The sequence below is a fragment of the Myotis davidii genome, unplaced genomic scaffold (genome assembly GCF_000327345.1).
Source record: "Myotis davidii unplaced genomic scaffold, ASM32734v1 scaffold292, whole genome shotgun sequence".
In the NCBI taxonomy this organism is placed as follows: Eukaryota; Metazoa; Chordata; class Mammalia; order Chiroptera; family Vespertilionidae; genus Myotis; species Myotis davidii.
Genome location: NW_006285042.1, coordinates 2,000,164 through 2,020,385, shown reverse-complemented (window position 1 = coordinate 2,020,385; position 20,222 = coordinate 2,000,164). Strand labels below are relative to the sequence as shown.

The window sequence follows — 20,222 nt, the reverse complement described above, 5'->3', positions numbered from 1 at the left end:
CGGGGCAAGGGGCCAATCAGGGGATCGGAGGGTGATGGGGGTCTATGCCTCTGTCAGAGGCATCAGGCCTGGGCAAGGGGCCGATCCTGCGATTGGAGGGTAATGGGGGTCAACGCCTGAGGGCTCCCAGTATGTGAGAGGGGGCAGGCTGGGCTGAGGGACACTCCCTCCCCCACACACACCCAGTGCACGAATTTCGTGCACCGGGCCCCTAGTCTCATTATAAAAGATCTAAAACCAATTAAATGAACTTACCAACATTCAAAATAAATTGTTATGTATACAATTTTAAATACAGAACATCTCTGCTTTAAATACAGATTAAAAAGTTGAACATTTTTAACCCACAAAAATATCTATAATAATAAAAGTGTGATATGCTAATTAGACCTGATGGCCAAACAGCAGAACAACTGTCCAGACGACCTTCTGGATGAAGCTGGGCACTGCGGCTGTGAGGGCTGAGCCCCTTGCACGAATTTCGTGCATCGGGCCTCTGGTATAATGAAATACAAGTAAATGGGAAGGGGGAGTGCATAGCATATAACTAGAAGTTTAAAAGATCTGGCATTAAACACATATGTGTACACACGAATAAGTTTATTGGCTTTATAAGAGCCACCCATTTAACCTTGGATAAGCGACTTAGTATGTTTGGCCAGAGTTTCTGAATCTGTAAAATGAGGACACTAGAAATTCACTCTAGCTATAAATCCTATTGAGACATGTTTTTTCTTGCACACTTAATCTCATAAATTAAACTGAGGTTAAAAAAACACAATGCTTTTAATAAAAAATCTCTCTTAAAAATAATTTCTAATAAGTGTCAAAGCAAAAAATAATGTTTTCCAGTAAGTTAGTACTTATGCTCTTAGACTTGGTTCCATCTAATATTGAGGTTGGATTTTCCAATGGCTAGTGACATCCTGTTATAACATCTATTGCTTTCAATGTATACTCCTAGCAAGATCAAACCTGCTTTTTATCCTTGCTCCCAAAACACCAATAGGAAAGTAAATAAGAAAAATACACCATTATCATCTATATATTACAAACTATATTAATAGTTTGTAAAAGGAATATATGAAATATATGTTTTCAATAGTGTATGATACTAAATAAGCACCTCTAACTATGTAAAGAAATTAACTTCTGAATTTTAAGTAGTCAAAATTTATACATGAATTTTGCTCCTATAAAATTATATATTTTAATAATATAACTACACTGTCCTCACCCTACAAATAAAAACCCAGAATGGAAACAATTTACTGGAAATCAATGGAGACAAACTATATGCAGTCAATGAAACATTGAAGTACAACTACCCAACTATCTTTACATGCAGAACTGCTGTGTACTTTGTACTCAGGCAGCTATTTAGTCTCAAAATAGTTTAGTTTAAGAACAATAAAAACCCAAGTTTTAGTTAACTTGTTAATGTGCCTTTATAAAAACTCTATTCGACTCACCTTAGTCCAAGGATGTGCCTTAATTTGAGGAAATTTGAATTCTGTGTAGTTTGGGTTCATTTCTCTAATTTGCTCCCTTGTTGGTGTCCCCAGAACCTAGATAGAGAAAACAAGTTATTACCATAATTTTCTATATACTTACAAGTATAACATTTATGTTTCAATGTATTGGTTTCATTGGAAAAGGTATTCCAAAGTTATAAAATACAAAACTCATTAAATAGAGCAACCTTTGTGAAAGATGTTTCATTTTTAACTGATTACAGACTCATGCTATTCTACCCTACACAGGCTTTTACAATAATAATAATAATAATAATGATGATGATGATGTTATATCAGAGTTTTAAAAAAAGATCACTCAAAAATACTCAAGTAATAACCAGGCATCTTTATTCTATCTAGAAAACAAGCTATTGTAATGATGGCATCTGAAATGAGAATAGCGCTTATTCATTTAGTTAAGTATAGTCCAAGGTTTTATTATCAACTAGAGGCCCGTGCACTCCGGGGTGGGAGGTGGGAGGGTGCCCCTCAGCCCAGCCTGCACCCTCTTACAGTTCCAGAGCCCTCAGGGGTGTCCGACTGCGGGGAGTGGGCCTAAGCTGTCAATCAGACATCCTTAGTGCTGCTGCAGAGGCGGGAGAGGCTCCCGCCACCACCACTGTGCTCACCAGCCTTGAGTCCGGCTCAGGGCTTCTGGCTGAGCGGTGCCCCCCTGTGGGAGTGCACTGACTATCAGGCGGTAGCTCCTGTGTTGAGCGTCTGCCCCTGGTGATCAGTGCGTGTCACAGCGACTGGTCGTTCCGTTTGGTCAATCTGCATATTAGCCTTTTATTATTTAGGATAATCGGGAAAGCCATACCTAACCATGGTCATCAATAATTCCACTTAATCACTGAATATTTAGTGATTGTCCCCTGTGTATAAAGAATTATGCTATGATATATGGACGATAATAAAAATAAAGAACACCCAATAAATTTCTTGCATGATGAAATTACATATTTGTGTGTGGAGAAAGTATAAGTACAATACAAGATAAAAATTTACTGCGTACTTCATTGCCTCTAGAGTTGCATTCAGGACTGAACAAAGGAAAATATATAGACCTGGCTCCAAAAACAGATGATGGGAAGAAACACTAAATACTAAAAATGAGCACTGTGAAGAAAAATGACATCTATAACTCATCTTTATAAACTCTAGGGCCTAGTACAAAACAAGTTCGTTGAAATATTAAGCCATTTACAATTCAGGACAACTGCACAAAAAAAGTGGAATGTACAATACATACTTGATTTCTGGTGGCAACCAGTGAATAATCAGAGCAAAGAAATAAAGTTTTGTTTTGCTTTTTGCTGTTGCTTCCAATTCTCTAGACTTCTTTAAAACTTTCAGGCCTTAATCAAAATCTTAAAAGTGTTATTCTTCAAAAGACACTCTTAAGAAATCAAAAGCCAAGCTACACACTAAAACATATATTCCGCAAAGGATTTAAATCTAGAATGCACAAAAGACTCTAATCATTAAAACACAAGATGATGATCCAAGATGGTGGTAGAGTAGGACCAAACTGAAATTACAACTAAATTATAACACACACACACACAAATTATGGAACAATCATCCGAATAACCAACTGGAGACTAGATGAAGAGAAGTCTTATAACCAAAGAGTTATAGAAGACACTACATTGAGACGGGCAAGAAGGGCAGAGATGAGACAAGGGCTGGCCCTGCCTCCCGGGTGGCAGCTGAGATTCCAGAGGGATATCTCAACTGTGGGGGAACCCCCCTGATAAATGTGGGGTCAAAACCCCAAGTTGGGCTCCCCAGCTCCACGCACCAGGGCCAGGAAGAGGCACCCACATAACATTTACATCTTTGAGTTTATTCTTGTGTATGATGTAAGGTGGTCTAGTTTCACATTTTTTTGCACATATCTGTCCAATTTTACCAAAACCATTTATTGACTAGACCAGTGGTCGGCAAACTCATTAGTCAACAGAGCCAAATATCAACCACGAAGTTTCAATCGCACTGTACATGCGTCCCCACACGTGGTTTTTTTGTGGAAGAACCACACTCAAGGGGCCAAAGAGCCACATGTGGCTTGCGAGCCACGGTTTGCCGACCACTGGACTAGACTATTGAAGATAGTCTTCAATAGTATGTTCTTATCTACTTTGCCAAATATTAATTGACCATAAAGGCATTGGTTTATTTCTGGGCTCTCTATTCTGTTCCATTAAGCTATATGTCTGTTTTTATGCCAGCACCATACTGTTTTGATTACTATGGCCTTGTATTATAGTTTGATATCAGATAGCATGATTCCTCCAACTTTGTTGTCCTTTCTCAAGATTGCTGTGGCTATTCCGGGTCTCTTTTTTATTTTATTATTATTATTTGTTAAATATATTTTTATTGATTTCAGAGAGGAAGAGGTAGAGAGAGATAAAAACATCAATGATGAGAATCATTGATTGGCTGCCTCCTGCACACCCTCTACTGTGGATTGAGCCCAGTAGTCCAGGACATGTGCCCTTGACCAAAATTGAACCTGGAACCCTTCAGTCCACCGGTGGATGCTCTATCCACTGAGCCAAATCAGCCAAGGCTATTCTGGGGCTTTTGTGGTCCCATACAAAGTTCTAAAATATTTGTTCTAGTTCATTGATATCTTGATAGGAATTGCACTGAACCTATAGATTGCTTTGGATAGTTTGGACATTTTAATGATGTTAATGCCTATCTATGAACATGGTACATGCTTCCACTTATTTGTATCTTCTTTTCTTTCTTCAGTGTCTTATAGCTTTCTGAGTACAAGTTTTTTACATCCTTGGTTAAATTTATTTCTAGGTATTTCATTTTATTTTTGATGCAATTGGAAATGGGATTGTTTTCTTAGTTTCCCTGATAGTTCAATATCGGTGTATAAAAATGCAACTGATTTCTGGATATTTATTTTGTATCCTGCTACTTTACTGAATTGATTTGTCAATAAGGTAGTACTTTGGTGGAATCTTTAGGGTTTTCTCTATATAACATCATGTCACCTGCAAATAATGAGTTTTACTTCTTCTTTTCTAATTTGGATGCCTTTTATTTCTTCTTGCCTGATTGCTGTGGCTAGGACTTCCAGTATTATATTGAGTGAGAGTGGCGAAAGTGGACATCCCTGTCTTGTTCCCAATCTTAAGGAAACACTTGCAGTTTCTGCCTATTGAGTATGCTATTGGCTGGCCTTACATATATGGTCTTCATTATGTTGGGGTATGTTCCCTCTATTTCCACTTTGCTGAGAGTTTGTATCAAATGGGTGTTGTATTTATATTTTTATCTAAGCATTTTTACATACTTATAATGCCCCTTCAATATATACCAGTGCATTCATATGGAAAATCTTTTATCAGAATGGAAATAATAAGCTTTGATGAACAGTGATAATATAAAAAAGACTCTTAATTATACTTCTAATTTACGATCAGAGTTTAACTGTGTTCTTCACTTTCAAAATGAGTTTTTGTGACTTAAGATGCTAATTACAAGTTAGTAAGTGAAATCATTGATTTACTCACTATCATTTAAAAGTAACTTAACCAAATAAATTATCCTGTCACCATAAAGTGGCAATGGAGATTTTTATTTCTGTTCTTGAATTACAAAGGCTATCAGATCAGGAAACATAGATTCTAATGTTATAATCTGTTGTTTAATTTCTCTTGCCAAATACTGAACTACTGTAATCAGTTTTTCTAATCTTTTTCTTCTTATTTTTTATAATCTTAAAGCCAGGTTCTCGCCAGGCTGGCTCTTAGAGATGAAAATTATAGGCAAGAGCCTCTGGTCTCTAGAGGTCAGCAAACCTTTAACATAAAGAGCCCTAAAGTATTACTTTAGGCTTTGTGGGCCATATAGCCTCTGTCACTACTCAACTCTGCCACTGTAGCACAAAGCAGCCATCAACATAAATTTATTACAAAAATGGGCAGAAGACTGTATTTGAATCCTAGGTCCTAGTTGCCGACCTCTGACCTACACTAAACATTTTCAGAGATCAGATAAACTGAGGCCCAGAAGGAGCAATTTTTCAGAGGTCAGAACTAATTAGAGGCAGAGCTAGGATATAATTTAAATCTCATTTGTGACAAACTAATTTAGGAGATAATATCAAGTAATCTGTTTACTAAACTTGGAGTACAAATAATTTCAGTTTCTAATTTTGGTAGTTGTAACAAAAATGCTGATGATATTGAACATGAAGGAATAGTGTTGGAAGAGAAAATGATATTTAAGACACTCAAGAAGAACCCAGGGGAGTTCTCCACCAAGTGGTGAATATCATCTAGAAGATCTTAGGTAGTTCCTGATGTACAGGTGCTAGGTGGCTTTAAGTGTATAACAGGCAAGGCATGTTGAAGGAGAAGAGTGCTACATATGGAGACCCATTGTGACACAAATATATGAAAAAAAGTAAATTTAAAAAGGAGGCTGAGACAGATATCCAAGAAATCTGAAGGGGTCCCACAGACAAAGATACTATGAAGGACAAGGAAAGAGAACATTTAAAGGACAGAGAGATGGGTATCTTATGACACAGTGAGCCCATTAAAATGAAGCCCAAAAGGTGTTCACTGCAGCTGGCCATGGATACTTTCTTTCTGACCATGGTGAGACCAGTAATAAGAACATGCAGACCCTAATCAGCTAAAATGAGTAAGTGGAAACAGCGTATATAAGTACTTTCAAAAGGTACATCAGTGAGGAAAAGGAGAGGACAATGAGAAGAAATATTTATTGAGCATCTAGTATGTAAAAGCTCTGTGCTATGTATATCAATTTTCTTTTCTCATTTAAAATTTATAGACACACTTCACTACCCCATTCCACATAGAAAAGAAGCCTAAGGTTAACTGAGGAAAACCGAATTCTCAAAGTTACAGTTTGTCAGTGATAAATACAGGATTCAAATACATGTGCAGCGGACTCCCTAAATGGTCTACCCAATATTAAGTACAGGAACAAAATGATTATAGTTTTTAAAATATCATTTTAAAAAATTTTTACTGTTGAGAATATTACAGATGTCTCTTTTTCCCCCCTTCTCCCTCATCTACCCAGTTCTATCCCTGCCCCAGGGCTTTGCAACCCTATTGTCTGTGTTCATAGGTAATGCATATATACATACTAGAGGCCCACTGCACGAATTCATGCATGGGTGGGATCCAGTCGGCCTGCCCCAATCAGGGCCGATTGGGTCTGGCCAGCCAGGGGGAGGGGCTGTGGGCAGCTGACGGGCTGGCCCTGCCCCCTGGTCAAATTCCTAGTCAAGGGGACAATTTGCATATTAGCCTTTTATTATATAGGATAAGATCTTTGTTTATTTCTTCCCGTCCCTCCCATCCCCCTTCCCTCTGAGAATCATCAGTCTGTTCCATTTCCATGCCTGATTCTATTTTATTCACCAGTTTATTCTGTTCATTAGATTTCTTATTCATTTATTTTGATTTTTAGATTCAATTGTTGGTATGTATTTATTGCCATTTTATTGTTCTTATTTTTTTTTCTTTTTCTTTTTCTTCTTCCTCTTCTTAAAAAATACCCTTCAACATTTCATTTGTGTTTATTCTGTTTGGGAATCTGTGCTTCCTGGACCTGTCTGTCTATTTCCTTCACCAAGTTAGGAAAATTTTCTGTCATTATTTTTTCAAATAGGTCTTCATTTTCAATATCTTGCTCTCTCTCCTCCTTCTGGCACCCCCATAGTGCGAATATTGGTGCAACTGAAGTTGTCCCAGAGGCTCCTTACACTACACTATCTTCATATTTTTGGATTCTTTTTTCTTTTTGCTCTTCTGATTGGTTGTTTTTTTGCTTCCTTATATTTCAAATAGTTGATTTGATTCTCAGAGTCCTCTACTCTACTGTTGAATCCCTGTAAGTTATTCTTTATTTCACTTAGTGCATGCTTAATTTCAGACTGGTCCTTTTCCATGTCTTTGACATTCTCAGTAAGATCCCTGAAAGTCTCACTAAGTCCCTTGAAGGTCTCATGAAGATCCTTGTGTAACCTTATAACTGTGGTATTGAACTCTGTATCCAGTAGTTTGATTTCTTCTATTTCTATCATTTGTGTTTGTTTCTATGTATTGGGTAAAGCTGCTATGTCTCCTAGAGTTGGTAGAGTGGTCTTGTGTAGTAGGTGTACTATAGGGCCCAGTGGCTCAGCCTCCGCAGTCACCTAGGTGTGCCCTTGTATGGGCTGTGTGCACAGTCTTATTGTAGATGAAACTTAACTGTTGTTGGTGTCACTGGGAGGAATTGACCTCCAGGCCAATTGGCTGTGAGGACCAGCTGCAACTATAGTGGGAGGGGTGCTGTGCAGGAAACATCCCTATGGAGCAGGACTTGCTTTAGTGGAGTTTTGGTGCTCACTGAGTCTGCCCCTTGAGTGTGTCACTTGTGGATGTGTAGAGCTATAATCTGGTATGGTCTGAAGCTGTCCACCAGGCGCACTGGCTGTAGGGCCTCCAGGGAGTGCAAAGTCAGCCACTGCTTGGGGCCACTTGACAGGAGCTACAGAGAGATCTACAGATTCCTCCTATTTGTATTGGGTTTGGAAGTGCCCAGGTGAGGCCCAGCTGTGAAGCAAGGCAGGCTGGTGCTGGTCTCAGGTCTTGAGCCTTTTATTGATAGGTTTGAGGTATGCTAACACCAGCTACAGCTTATATGAGAGACTAGCAAAGTCTGAAGCCTGAGCCAGGACAGGCCATTCATATGGAAAAGGTGCTGCAAACAGCTTGGGTAGTGCTGCAAATTGGATGGGGCGAGGTCTCAGGGAATCATCAGGGTGGAGAAAACTGTGCTCCAGGTTGATGGGGACTCAGATTTGGTTGCCAGTCAGCCCCGGGACAGGGGAGGTCTTGGCATAGGAACAATGACCCCTGCAAGTACCTCCATCCAGAAGAAAGCTGCCCCAGAGTTCCTGCTCCAATGCCAGACAATCCAGCTCCTCCCCATATGTGTCTGGGTCCCCCAATGCCTCCTGGCGCTGGAGCTCAGAGGAAGCGAGTCCGAGTAAGTTCGTGCCAGGCCCTTTAAGAGGAACACCTGGGTCTCCGGCAGCCTCTGTGTCTCTCAGCCACAAGCCTAAAGTTACAGGGACGTCTCTTCCACCCTAGGTGGAGGTGTCTGGTGTGGGGCTGGGAACCTTTGCTCTTCAGGGCAGCCTCCGTAGGGATTATCTTTCTCTGGATTAAAAATAATAGCCCACGTGGGTGCTGGACCACCCTGTTCCTCGCCTCCACCCCTCCTAGCAGTCTCAACGTGCTTTCTTCTTTACTTCTGTAGTTGTAGGACTTCCATTCATCCAGCTTTCAGGCAGTTCTGAATGGTGGTTATTCTGTATTTTAGTTGTAATTTTGATGTGGTGGTGGGAGGTGGTAAGTATCAGTGTTGACCTACCCCGCCATCTTGGTTCTCCAAGTATCACTTTCTTAAAGTCCACTGATTATGCCATGTAATGAACCAGAGTCATTCTGAGTTGTGCAGGATATAGACATAAGATTATGAGGCTAGCCCTAACCAGTTTGGCTCAGTGGATAGAGCATTGGCTTGCAGACTGAAAGGTCCCAGGTTCGATTCCGGTCAAGGGGCATGTACCTTGGTTGTGGGCACATCCCCAGTAGGGGGTGTGCAGGAGGCAGCTGATCGATGTTTCTCTCTCATGGATGTTTCTAACTATTTCTCTCTCTTCTTCTCTGTAAAAAATCAATAAAATATATTAAAAAAAAGATTATGAGGCTATAATTAAAAGTATAAAAAGAAAAGAAAAAGGAAATTCCAGGCTTACTCATGCTTAAGTATATTTGCAATACCAAACATACACGTTTATTATTTTTATCTGTTAGAGACTGGTTCACATGGTTGAAATGTAAATGGTGGGAAAATACTATGAATGTGCATAAGTACTGCTACAACAAGGCCTCAATTGCAGAAACTATTGTTGTTACTGAATTGCTTTGGGTATAAATATTGTACATATCTAACAGGGAGCCATAACTGCTTTTAGGTCTCAATTGTAAACTAAAAGCTTTATATAAAAGTAGTACAATTTTGTATAACTGTGCATCAGTGGTTCAATAAATTTAAAATTCCATATAAGGCTTGCATTATTGAAAAAAAAAGGCTATTATGGACTTCTGCTTCCAGTCATTGTGAAATAACTGATATTAGAATTTCCTTCCACGTGTAAACAAGTAGAAAACTGATAAACAAAATACTCTTTAAAGAAAAGGAAAATATGATTCAGTAACAAGAGGAAAAAAAGAAATCTGTCAACAGACACAGATCCAAAAATGACAGAGGTTACAGAATTAGAAAATAAAAACTTTGAAACAGTGATAATGAGACATATAAGATAAAAAAAAGAACCAAATAGTAATTGTGCAGTTGAAAAATACTATATGTGACATGCAAACTTCACTGGAAACCTAACAACAGATAAGCACCACAGAAGAAAAAAATTAGTGAACCTAACGAAAAACGCAAGAAAAACAATCAACGCTGAAACATGGAGGTAAAAAAAGCTAGAAAAACATGTACATGTGATTGAAGTCTTAAAAAGGGGGTGAGGGCTGGGGAACATACATAAAAGCAATCTGATGAAAATTCAATGTAAGGCTCAATGAACCCCAAGCAGTATAAATTTAAAAATACCACACCAAATCACACCAATAAAAGTCACCAATAAAGGGACAATATTTCCCCAAACAAAAAGAGACACATTATATACAATAAAACTGACAGGCGACTTCTCATCAGAAATAACGCAAACCAAAAGAAACTGAAGCCTTTCTAAAGAAAATCTGGAAACTAAGGAATCCTATATCCATGAAAATTTCCTTCAAAAGACATTATTATGCAAAGAAAAGCTAAGAGAGTTTGTCACCAGGAAATTTATACTATAAGAAAATACTTCAAGATGAAAGAAAAGGATTCCAAATGAACATTCATATCTACACAAAGGAATGCAGACCACAAAAATGGTAAATGTGGCTAAATGTGTGACATTTCCCACTTGCTTTTAAATTTCTTAGAGAAAGTACTATAAAAGTACTGTAGAAGTAAAATATGACAACAGTAGCACAAAGGACAGGAAGGGAAAATAGAAATCTATTGTTGTAAGGTTCTTACTCTATATGTGAAGTGATACATTATTTGTAGACTATGACAAAGTAAAGATGCCAAGTTTCAATCCTAGAACAACCTCTAACACATGCAAGGAGGTATAGACTTAAAAGGCCAATAAGTGGGGGTGGGATACTCATATCCATAAAGTGACAGTATAAAAGAGGGGAAAAATGGAATAAAAAGGAAAATGTCAAGTTGGAATATTTAAACCCAACCATATTCATAATTATAAAAATAAATGGTGTAAATGCTCCAATTAAAAGGTAGATATTGACAAACTCAATTAAAAAAAAGACCTAAGTATATACAGCCACAGGAAATTAACTTTAAAGACTCATAGGATGTAGAAAGACATACCATACACATACAAATAAGAAAGATGGAGTACCTACATTAATATTAATGAGAGTACACTTCAGGACAAGGGAATTAAACAAAAACAAAGAGGGACATTTCCTAATGATAAGTCATTTTAAGATGACACTTAAAATTATTGTGAATATCATGTGTTGTTGAGAATGTAGAACTCTCATATATTGTGGGTGGGAGTAAAAAATAGTAAAACTGCTTTGGAGAACAATTTATAAGAACAATAATTTCTTATAAAGCTAACATACACTTATATCACCAGCAATTTTAGCCATAGTTCTTTATCAAAGAGAAATATAAACATAAGTCTGCAAAAATACTGTAAACAAACATTCATGAAGCTTTACTCATAACAGACAAAAACCAAAAATAAGTCAAATGTCCATCCACAGGTGAATGGATAAACAAAGTATGGTATCCTATATAATAAAAGCCTAATATGCTAAGTGTCTGGTCGTCCATTCAACAAATCAAAGCATAATATACTAATGATTTGTTAAGGACATCCAACTGCTCACTAGGAGTGCACTGACCACCAGGGGGCAGACGCTCTGACTGGTAGGTTAGCTTGCTGCTGGGGTCTAGCTGATGGGGGACTGAGCGAGACAGGCCGGACACGCTCTGGAGCCCTCCCCCACTGGCCAACCTCCTACATCCCTCCCCGGCCCCGATCGTGCACCGGTGGGGGTCCCTCAGGCTGGCCTGTGCCCTCTCACAATCCAGGACCCCTTGGAGGATGTCAGCTGGTTTTGGTTCGATCCCGCAGGCCAGGCTGAGGGACCCAACTGGTCCATGAATTTGTGCACCAGGCCTCTAGTATTCATATAATAGAATACAACTCAGCATAAAATGGAATGTGATTAAAGCAACAACATGGATGAAAATCAGTAACATGATCTTGAACCAGATACAAAAGAAACATACTACATGATTCCATTCATATGAAACTCTAGAATAGGAAAAACTAATCTGTAGTGACAAAGAGAAGAGCAATGGTTATCTGAGACAGAAGATGAGAGACTGACATAATGGGGAATGAAAGAGTGATCAACTATTCTTCTGTACCTGATACTATCCTTGCAAATCCGTAAGTTCTGGCACAATAGGATATTTGGTTACGTAGACTTAACAGAAATATTTTTGGTGTGATGGAAATGTTTCTATTCTTGACCAGGATGGTGGTTATATATGTTGGTCAAAACTCATTAAACTACATACTTAAAGTGGCTCCATTTTATTGCATGTAACTTACCTCTCTATGAAATTAATTTACAAAGGAAAATAGACCATTATGTAATTTGTGATGCCTTTTTTACACTAAATACAACCCTAAGTTTATCCTTCTTGTTTTAAGGCTACCATTAAAAGTATCAGTCTATCAAACCCTAAAATCAGAATTATTTTATTTTATATATATATAACATATGTAGTCTGAGAAAGCAAAGATATGACATAAGGTGCAAAAGTATGTAAGAATGCAAAGGTAAGACATAATTGAGAGACATTTAAAACATTTTTTTCAGCCTCTTCACTCATTCACTTAGTCTAAACATTTATTGAGTTCCGATCTTCAAGGAGCTCTTGGGCAGAAAGACTTGTACATAAAACAACTACAATCAGCCAAAACCAATACAACAAAATCAGCATAGATTATGAGTGAGGTGAAAATGCCACACTGAACTGGAGTGAGGAAGGGATTCAGGAAGGGTTCTGGAAGGAGAGCCAAGAGTTGATTTTATTTAAGGACTCTAGGAAGCAAATGAATTAGAAACACATTCTGCACAATGGTATGAAGTGGAAAACAGCATAATTTGGATAACTGTAACAGCTGAGTTGTTAATTCAGAGAATAAAGACTGGATCAATAGATGGATGGCAAACTTAAAGACTAAAAAGGATTATAAAGAACAAAGATTCTGAATACATCATTTTTTAAAAACTTTTAAACTGTAGCTGAGTTGACTGGAGCATCATCCCATACACCAAAAGGTCTTGTTTCACTCTCACCGCCCCTTCCTCCCTCTCTAAAAATTAAATCAATAAACATATCCTTGAATAAAGATTTAAAACAAAACAAGTTATTTCTGGATTTCCTAAAAAACAGAGTTCCTTTATGACTTACAGGAAATAAAACTGCACAAATGTTTTATGTACTTTTCTGTAAGTATAATATTTCACACTATTAAATTAAAGGGAAGGGAAGATGTTAAAATCATCACACCATTGGGAAGAATATGTATTCTCAATCATCCATAATAGAATAAGACCTTTCTATTTCTTGAAAAAATAAAAAGAAAAAGAAATAAAGCACCTATTCTTCGGTTCGTATCCTGAATCATTGTGGAGGAGAGGTCCTGAAAAACCCAATCAGAGATCAGCCTACACATCCTTTTGGGGGTGCTGTTCACCTCTTGTAATTAAATTAATTTGTTCATTTGTACCCAGTCCCACCCACACCTGTTTTAACATTTTTTCATTCATTTAGTTACAATTTATCAAGATACTAAATAATATCAAATCGGGAATTAATGATTCATGTCTTCAAGGAAAGAAAACAAAGGCAAGAACTGACAAAAGCTATGAAATAAATACAAGTATTTCTATCACAGCCTTGTTTTTCAATAGGTCAACACCAGAGGTCGCCAAACTTCAGCAATTCAGCTGCATGAAGCTTTTAAAACTTAACCCTTAACCTAGGGTTCCTGGATGAGCTTTAGAAAGCCCAAGGATCACCTCACATCATATGCAAAATTCAGGCAAGTATCATTTTTCAGGAGGAGAATCCATGCTATGAATAGATTTTCAAAGTGGTCCATGATTGAAAAGCTATTAAAAATTGCTTTTTCTAGTCAGTAATAAACACAGAAAATTTTAAATAATATAAGGATGAATTAAGCAATCAAATATTTTGTTTATATATTACACATGACATATATTACAAGTAAAAATCAGTACCACTAAGTGTAATGGTGTGTACATACACATTCTGGGGAGTGAAAAATAGAAAAAAGTTTAATATGTTGTCCTTGCAATCTGTTAATAACACAAGAGCTCTATAATATGACAGCAGAAGAAATGTCACCAGGTAACATATAATTAAACTCCAAACGCATGTTGGCAAAGATAACGTCACCGATCTATCAAAAACTTAGGAAAACAGTATTTTATACTTATTAAACTCTGATTTAATTAATATCTTTGATCACTCTGAGACTATTTGATAGTGAAAATGTTAAGCTGGAAAAGGAGAGTATAGGCACACAGGTGCTGAACAAACCATAATATAGAGATAACTGATAATTCAAAGTGTTTGCTAAAAAATATGGTAAAAATAAGGTTGAGCTGTACTTAAAAGCAAAGATCCACCATAATAATCTTGACTATTTTAGATGAAACACAAAGATATGTCAAACTGATCTGTACTGGGGCTGGCAAAAGTAGGTTTATAGTTATTTGTATTATTATCTACTAGAGGCCCGTTGCACGAACAGATTCGTGCAACAGGCCTTCCTTCCCCTGGCTGCTGGCACCGGTTTTCCTCTGGTACCCAGGACCCAGGCCTTTAATCCAGCCACAGTGAGGCTTGGCTTCTCCAGTCTTCACTCTGGCCAGAGCCTTCAGTCTTCGCTCGGGACCCGCATATGCAAATTAACCACCAGCTTTGTTGGGTTAATTTGCATAGCCATTCTGATTGGCTGGTGGGCATAGCAGAGTGACACCAATTTGCATGTTTCTTTTATCAGTGTAGATTTATATTATAATTATAAACCTATTTTTGTCAATCCCCTGTATATTCACAACAATAAGATTTAGGGGCTGTTTCCTTAATTTGTGGTGACTTTTTAAAAACCCTAACATTTAAGAAATATTAATGGGTTCTGGATAATCATTTGCAATCAATTTGATGATAGTGAACACTAACTTTAATCCCAACTAAATGATACAGTCCACAAAAAGAACTCCATTATATTAAATAGCAGACTGTCTTACAAAAAAATTGTACTTAGTTATTACTATATTTTGAATTTCATCAATAAAAAGATCTGTGGAAATTTATGTTCTCTCATAGCTCTCTATGACTTGCATTTTAGCCCACAAAGCCTGACATATTTTATCTAGCCCTTTAAAGAAAAAGTTTGCCAATGCCTGCATTACAGTATTAATCTGAATAATAGGGAATACATAGGTTTTAAGGAAACAAAAAGATTAAAATATTTTAATTTAGATTTGAGTATATTATGGGAATCCAGAAGGAAGGACAACTGTTGAACAAAGGTCAGAGGTAGTTATTCAAATAACGAGTGTAAATATCTTAGTGGTCTCAGGTACAAGCCATAAGAAATTACATGGACAGCAAAGAAGATTCTTGAATACACACTGATCTTTTCAACCACTCTTGCATAAACTGATATCTAACAAAATCACCTTATCAAAAGTAACGTTTTTATAGAATGAAGTACAAGGATTTCAAATACAGTGGGGCCTTGACTTACAAGTGTCCCAACTAATGAGTCGTCTCTTGGCCGATTTTTTGCTTTGAGTTGTGAGCTAAAATTTAGGTTACGAGCCAGCTTCAGATACCCGACTGCTAGTTGGCGCAGCGAACGTCACAGTGAACGGAATGCCACAACATCAACCCAGCATTCAATTCATTGTAATGGTGAAAATTGATTTGACATACGAGTAATTTGAGTTACGAGCTCTGTCACGGAACGACTTAAACTCGTAAGTCAAGGCCCCACTGTAATTTAATTACCATCCTGTGTACAACTGGTAAAAGCTACCAAGGAGTTATGGCTCAATACAATAAAACTGAACTCAAGCTGTGCAGACACAGAAAGTAGCCATCAGAAGCTCGAAGTATTCAAGAAAATACTGAAAAAACATCTGTTAGGAATGTAACTAAGAAGTTTCTGGTGTTGGATGGAGGACTGGACTATGACCTCTAAGGAGATTTTTCACTTCCAAGAAACATTTAGAAAATCCTATATAATAAAGGCCTAATATGCTAAGAGTCCGGTTGTCCGTTCCACCAATCAAAGCATAATATGCTAATGATATGCTAAGGCCGCTCAACTGCTTGCTATGACGTGCACTGACCACCAGGGGGCAGAAAAAGTCGACCAGTCACTGACATCACTGACCACCAGGGAGCAGAAGCTTGGACAGGCAGGTTAGCTTGCTGCTGGGGTCTGGCTGATCGGGACTGAGCAAGACAGGTCAGACATACCCTAGAGCCCTCCCGTGGCCCCTCCCTGTCTGGCCAACCTCCTGCATCCCTCCCTGGCCCCGACTGTGCACCGGTGGAGGTCCCTTGGCCCAGCCTGCTCCCTCTTGCAATCCGGGACCCCTCAGGGGATGTGGAGAGCCAGTTTTGGCCTGATCCCACAGGTCAGGCTGAGGGACCCCATAATACACGAATTTGTACACCAGGGACTCTAGTCAATAATAAAGTCAGTAGGAGTTGCTGCTTTTGCCAACCCATAACCTTAGAATGAATCCATCAAGTGATCTCAATACATACATTTTAGATTTTTTAAAAAGAGGGGTGGGAAATTCTTTAAGAGCTCAAATATTAAAAGCTTTTAAAATTTACATTTAAAAATTCAATTATAATCTCACCCCTACTGTTCTTAAGATAAACAATAATTCCCAAGTTATAATATTTTGAATCTGGTGTTGTTAATGAAAGTGTTGACAGACCTACTAAATAACATTATAGTAAACCTATGATCACAATTCTGTTTTTATCTGTGTCCTCATACATGTAGATATTCAGTCTTCCACTTTATGAATATTTATATATTGAATAGATACGAGCATCGCCTATGTATTCAGCAAAGTACCAGGAAGAGAGAGTATATGGTTAGAAAAAACAGACATGGCTTGTTTTTATTCACTTTATATACATTTAGTGATCTTCTAGTTTTTAAGTACTTTAATTAACAGACATATCCCTTCTTTGCATCACAAATCCAAAATGGCTTTTCCAGGATCATACAACAGAAGAATAACTCAGAGCCCAAAAGGCTGTGTTCTTACACTTCCTCTATAGCAGAACTTGCTATGTGATCTTGAATCACCTTCTCCATTTTTTTAAAGTCTTCCATGGGTGTGTGTGTGTGTGTGTGTGTGTGTGTGTGTGTGTGTGTGAAGCATTCTTAGAATATAGTAGCAAAATTCCATCCAATTCAAAATTCCAATTCAACCTCACCTTGATTATTTCCACCAATTGATCCACACCACTGTCCCCTGGAAATATTGGTTGTCCTAGCAACAGTTCAGCCAGCACACAGCCTGCAGACCATACGTCTGAAGAAAAAAACAAAACAAAGGCTTATTAATACCATGTAGCTTAAGTTAAGTTGAAAATATTTGCATAAATTATTTAATTTTACTTTGATCACAGAAAAAATCACAAGCAAAAGACTGTACAATCTAGAACAAAGGAAAAAAGTCATCAAATTATTCTTAATGCATTTTAAAAATTAAGTGTTAAACTTACTAAAGGGGAAATCAAGACCAATCATAATATTCCCCCAAAAGGTAAAGTCTATTAATTATCAAATATCAGGTGTCCGAGTCTTCCACAACCAAGACAGGTAATTACAGTACCAAAACATAGGGCAAAATTAGCTACTTATCATACTTAAAAATAAGGCAAGTGACACAATCTCTGCATATTAGCACGTGCTTACAGAGTAGCAACAACCTAGAGTTTAAGACCCTGTACACAGAGTTTTAAGTCAATGCAAGTTCTGAGAAAAAAAATTTAGGACTTTAAATGGTTGACTTTTATGTTGTAATATTGATAGAAAAAACCTCCTTAAACATATTACCATTTTAAAATGTAAAAACAGAAGAATATACTTTATTTCAGAAATAACAAAATAATTCAGTTTTTAAATATATTTTCTTGATTTTTTACAGAGAGGAAAGGACAGGAATAGAGAGTTGGAAACATCGATGAGAGAGAAACATCGACCAGCTGCTTCCTGCACACCCCGCACTGGGGATGTGCCCGCAACCAAGGTACATGCCCTTGACCGGAACCAAACCTGGGACCCTTCAGTCCACAGGCTGACCCTCTATCCACTGAGCCAAACCAGTTAGGGCACAAAATAATTCATTTTTAAGTCAAAGTGGAAACCTTAATCTCTGAGAGAAAAAACTGTTAAAAAGGTAATTAATAAATTAAAACATAACTTAAAGCATACATCTGGCTTACCCCAAAGGGTCCTGGTTTAAATCTATTGCCCTGGAATAATTACTAACAGCATATACTTTCTCTTTAAAAGTATTACCAAATGGGAAGATAAATTATATGGTCACTCTACGTATAACCCTCTATTAAGTCTTCCTTCAAGGTTAAGCTAATTTTCAGTTTCTGAATGCCTGAGATTGCTGGGTTTTGTATAAACCAACAATCAAGTGCTTTAGACAGATGAACATAATCATTGCTGGGCTTTCCCATCTACCAGCAGGGAGGAAGAATAGTAAAATGGCACAGGACAACAAATAATTTAAGAGGTCTGATGTGGTAAGATGCACTACGAAGAAAGAATTGATAAAATTCATTTAAGTAATTCAAGTTGATTTTGTCCAGTTTCAAATAATGACAACGAAGATACCTATTTTGCAACCATAGACCAAAACCAGCCCTCCTTGATATATTAGGTAATTGTTAAATAAAGCAAATATGAAGATCTACTAAGGAATGTTTACTTTACTCAAAGCCTATAGTAATACTAACTCTTAAAATGAAGTGGGAAAATGTATCTCTTCATTAATGTAAATGATTTATTTTGATCTAGGTTTAAAAATATCCCTTTCCCTAGCTAATTAGATGAAAGGTAATATGCATTAACTTCTTTCTTCTGTAATACAGAATTCACCTCAGAAGACAAGTCTAGAAAAATTGCAGGGAAATAATTACACTTTCATAAAACAAAAATGGGAAACATTTTCTTAGGCATGATTCAAGGTACAAATATGGGAGACAAGGAGTAAAACATTAAGGAATACTACTGCTAAAAAAAAAAAAATAAGGAATACTATTGCTTAGTGGTTGTCACAGAAGATTAAATCAAAACATTCAGATGGCAATTATACTAGTGGTCTTCAATACATGTTAACTCAGGCAAATTACTAAAATCAAGATATTTATCATTCACTTTCTGGCAGACAGCAAAATCTCTTCTGTTCTTATTACTTCAGAGGACAAATGGATGACATTCTCCAAAAGAATAAAACAGAACTAAACAAAAGGCACAAAAAAGTAAAGTGCTTTGGCACTGAGTTTTCTGGTTATTTCGAGTTTAAGCCAAAACAGTATTCTGTTTCATACTTTAATTCATGGTAAAAGCAATCTTTCAAGGGTATCTAGTTTACAAACTTACTTCACAGATAAGGAAGTAAGTCCAAGATTTGTCCAAGATAAAGCTACTGAATAGCAGAAGTAGGCCTGGATCCCAATTCCAATGTCACTATCATCACAGAATACCTATTCCTTCACAGGTCTGTAAGCCTATTCCTTATCTTAAAGCAGCCATTTGTTTTCATTCTACCATTTCTTAGTAAGACAATATAATCAGAGCTATCAGTCTTAGCTCTAGTTACATCCAAATATGACAATAAACTAGTCAGAACCAGCTACTCTTTCACTTTAAACATCGTTTAAAATATTTCTAGAATGTACTTGTATTAGTACACTTCTAAATAATTTTGTTTTTGTCTGTTTACAAATATTTTAGTGTGTTAAGAGGCAAGTGGACTAAGTATAAAAAGGGAGTCCAAATATAAATATAGGCTTGTTAGGGTTTAGAAGGCCTCAAGCTTAAGTCGGTGGCATAATGGTGAGTCCCAAGCCTAGAAAGTCAGAAGTTAGAATCTGGCTTTAGCCATGCAAAGGATGCTACTGGAAAACAGGTACTCCAAACATCCAGAGAATTGGTTTCTAATAGAGAAAACAGACTACACTGTCCTTTTTTTGTCTGAGAAGATTCCAAAGAACTTCTGGGCACATGGACACTTACAGAAGTAATGCACTTAAGAGGGTCAAATGTTTATATAAACACTAGAGGCCCGGTGCACAAAAATTTGTGCACTCGGGGGGCAGGAGGGGTCCCTCAGCCCGGCCTGTGCCCTCTCTTATCTGGGACCCCTCGGGAGCGACCTGCTG

At 37.4% G+C, this 20,222-nt stretch overlaps 1 protein-coding gene across 9 annotated transcripts in view; it reads right to left on the bottom strand.

Annotated features, from left to right (window-relative positions):
• The window catches only part of GSK3B (glycogen synthase kinase 3 beta), a 177,290-nt gene that overhangs the window by 44,047 nt on the left and 113,021 nt on the right, over window positions 1-20,222 (bottom strand). For all 9 annotated transcript variants that reach the window (XM_006755358.1, XM_006755360.1, XM_015558494.1 and 6 more), the window contains 2 exons: window positions 17,256-17,353; window positions 1,473-1,568 (listed from right to left, as the gene is read on the bottom strand). In XM_006755358.1, coding sequence (XP_006755421.1) covers window positions 1,473-1,568; window positions 17,256-17,353 — 194 coding nt within the window. The remainder of the gene's footprint in view (window positions 1-1,472; window positions 1,569-17,255; window positions 17,354-20,222) is intronic.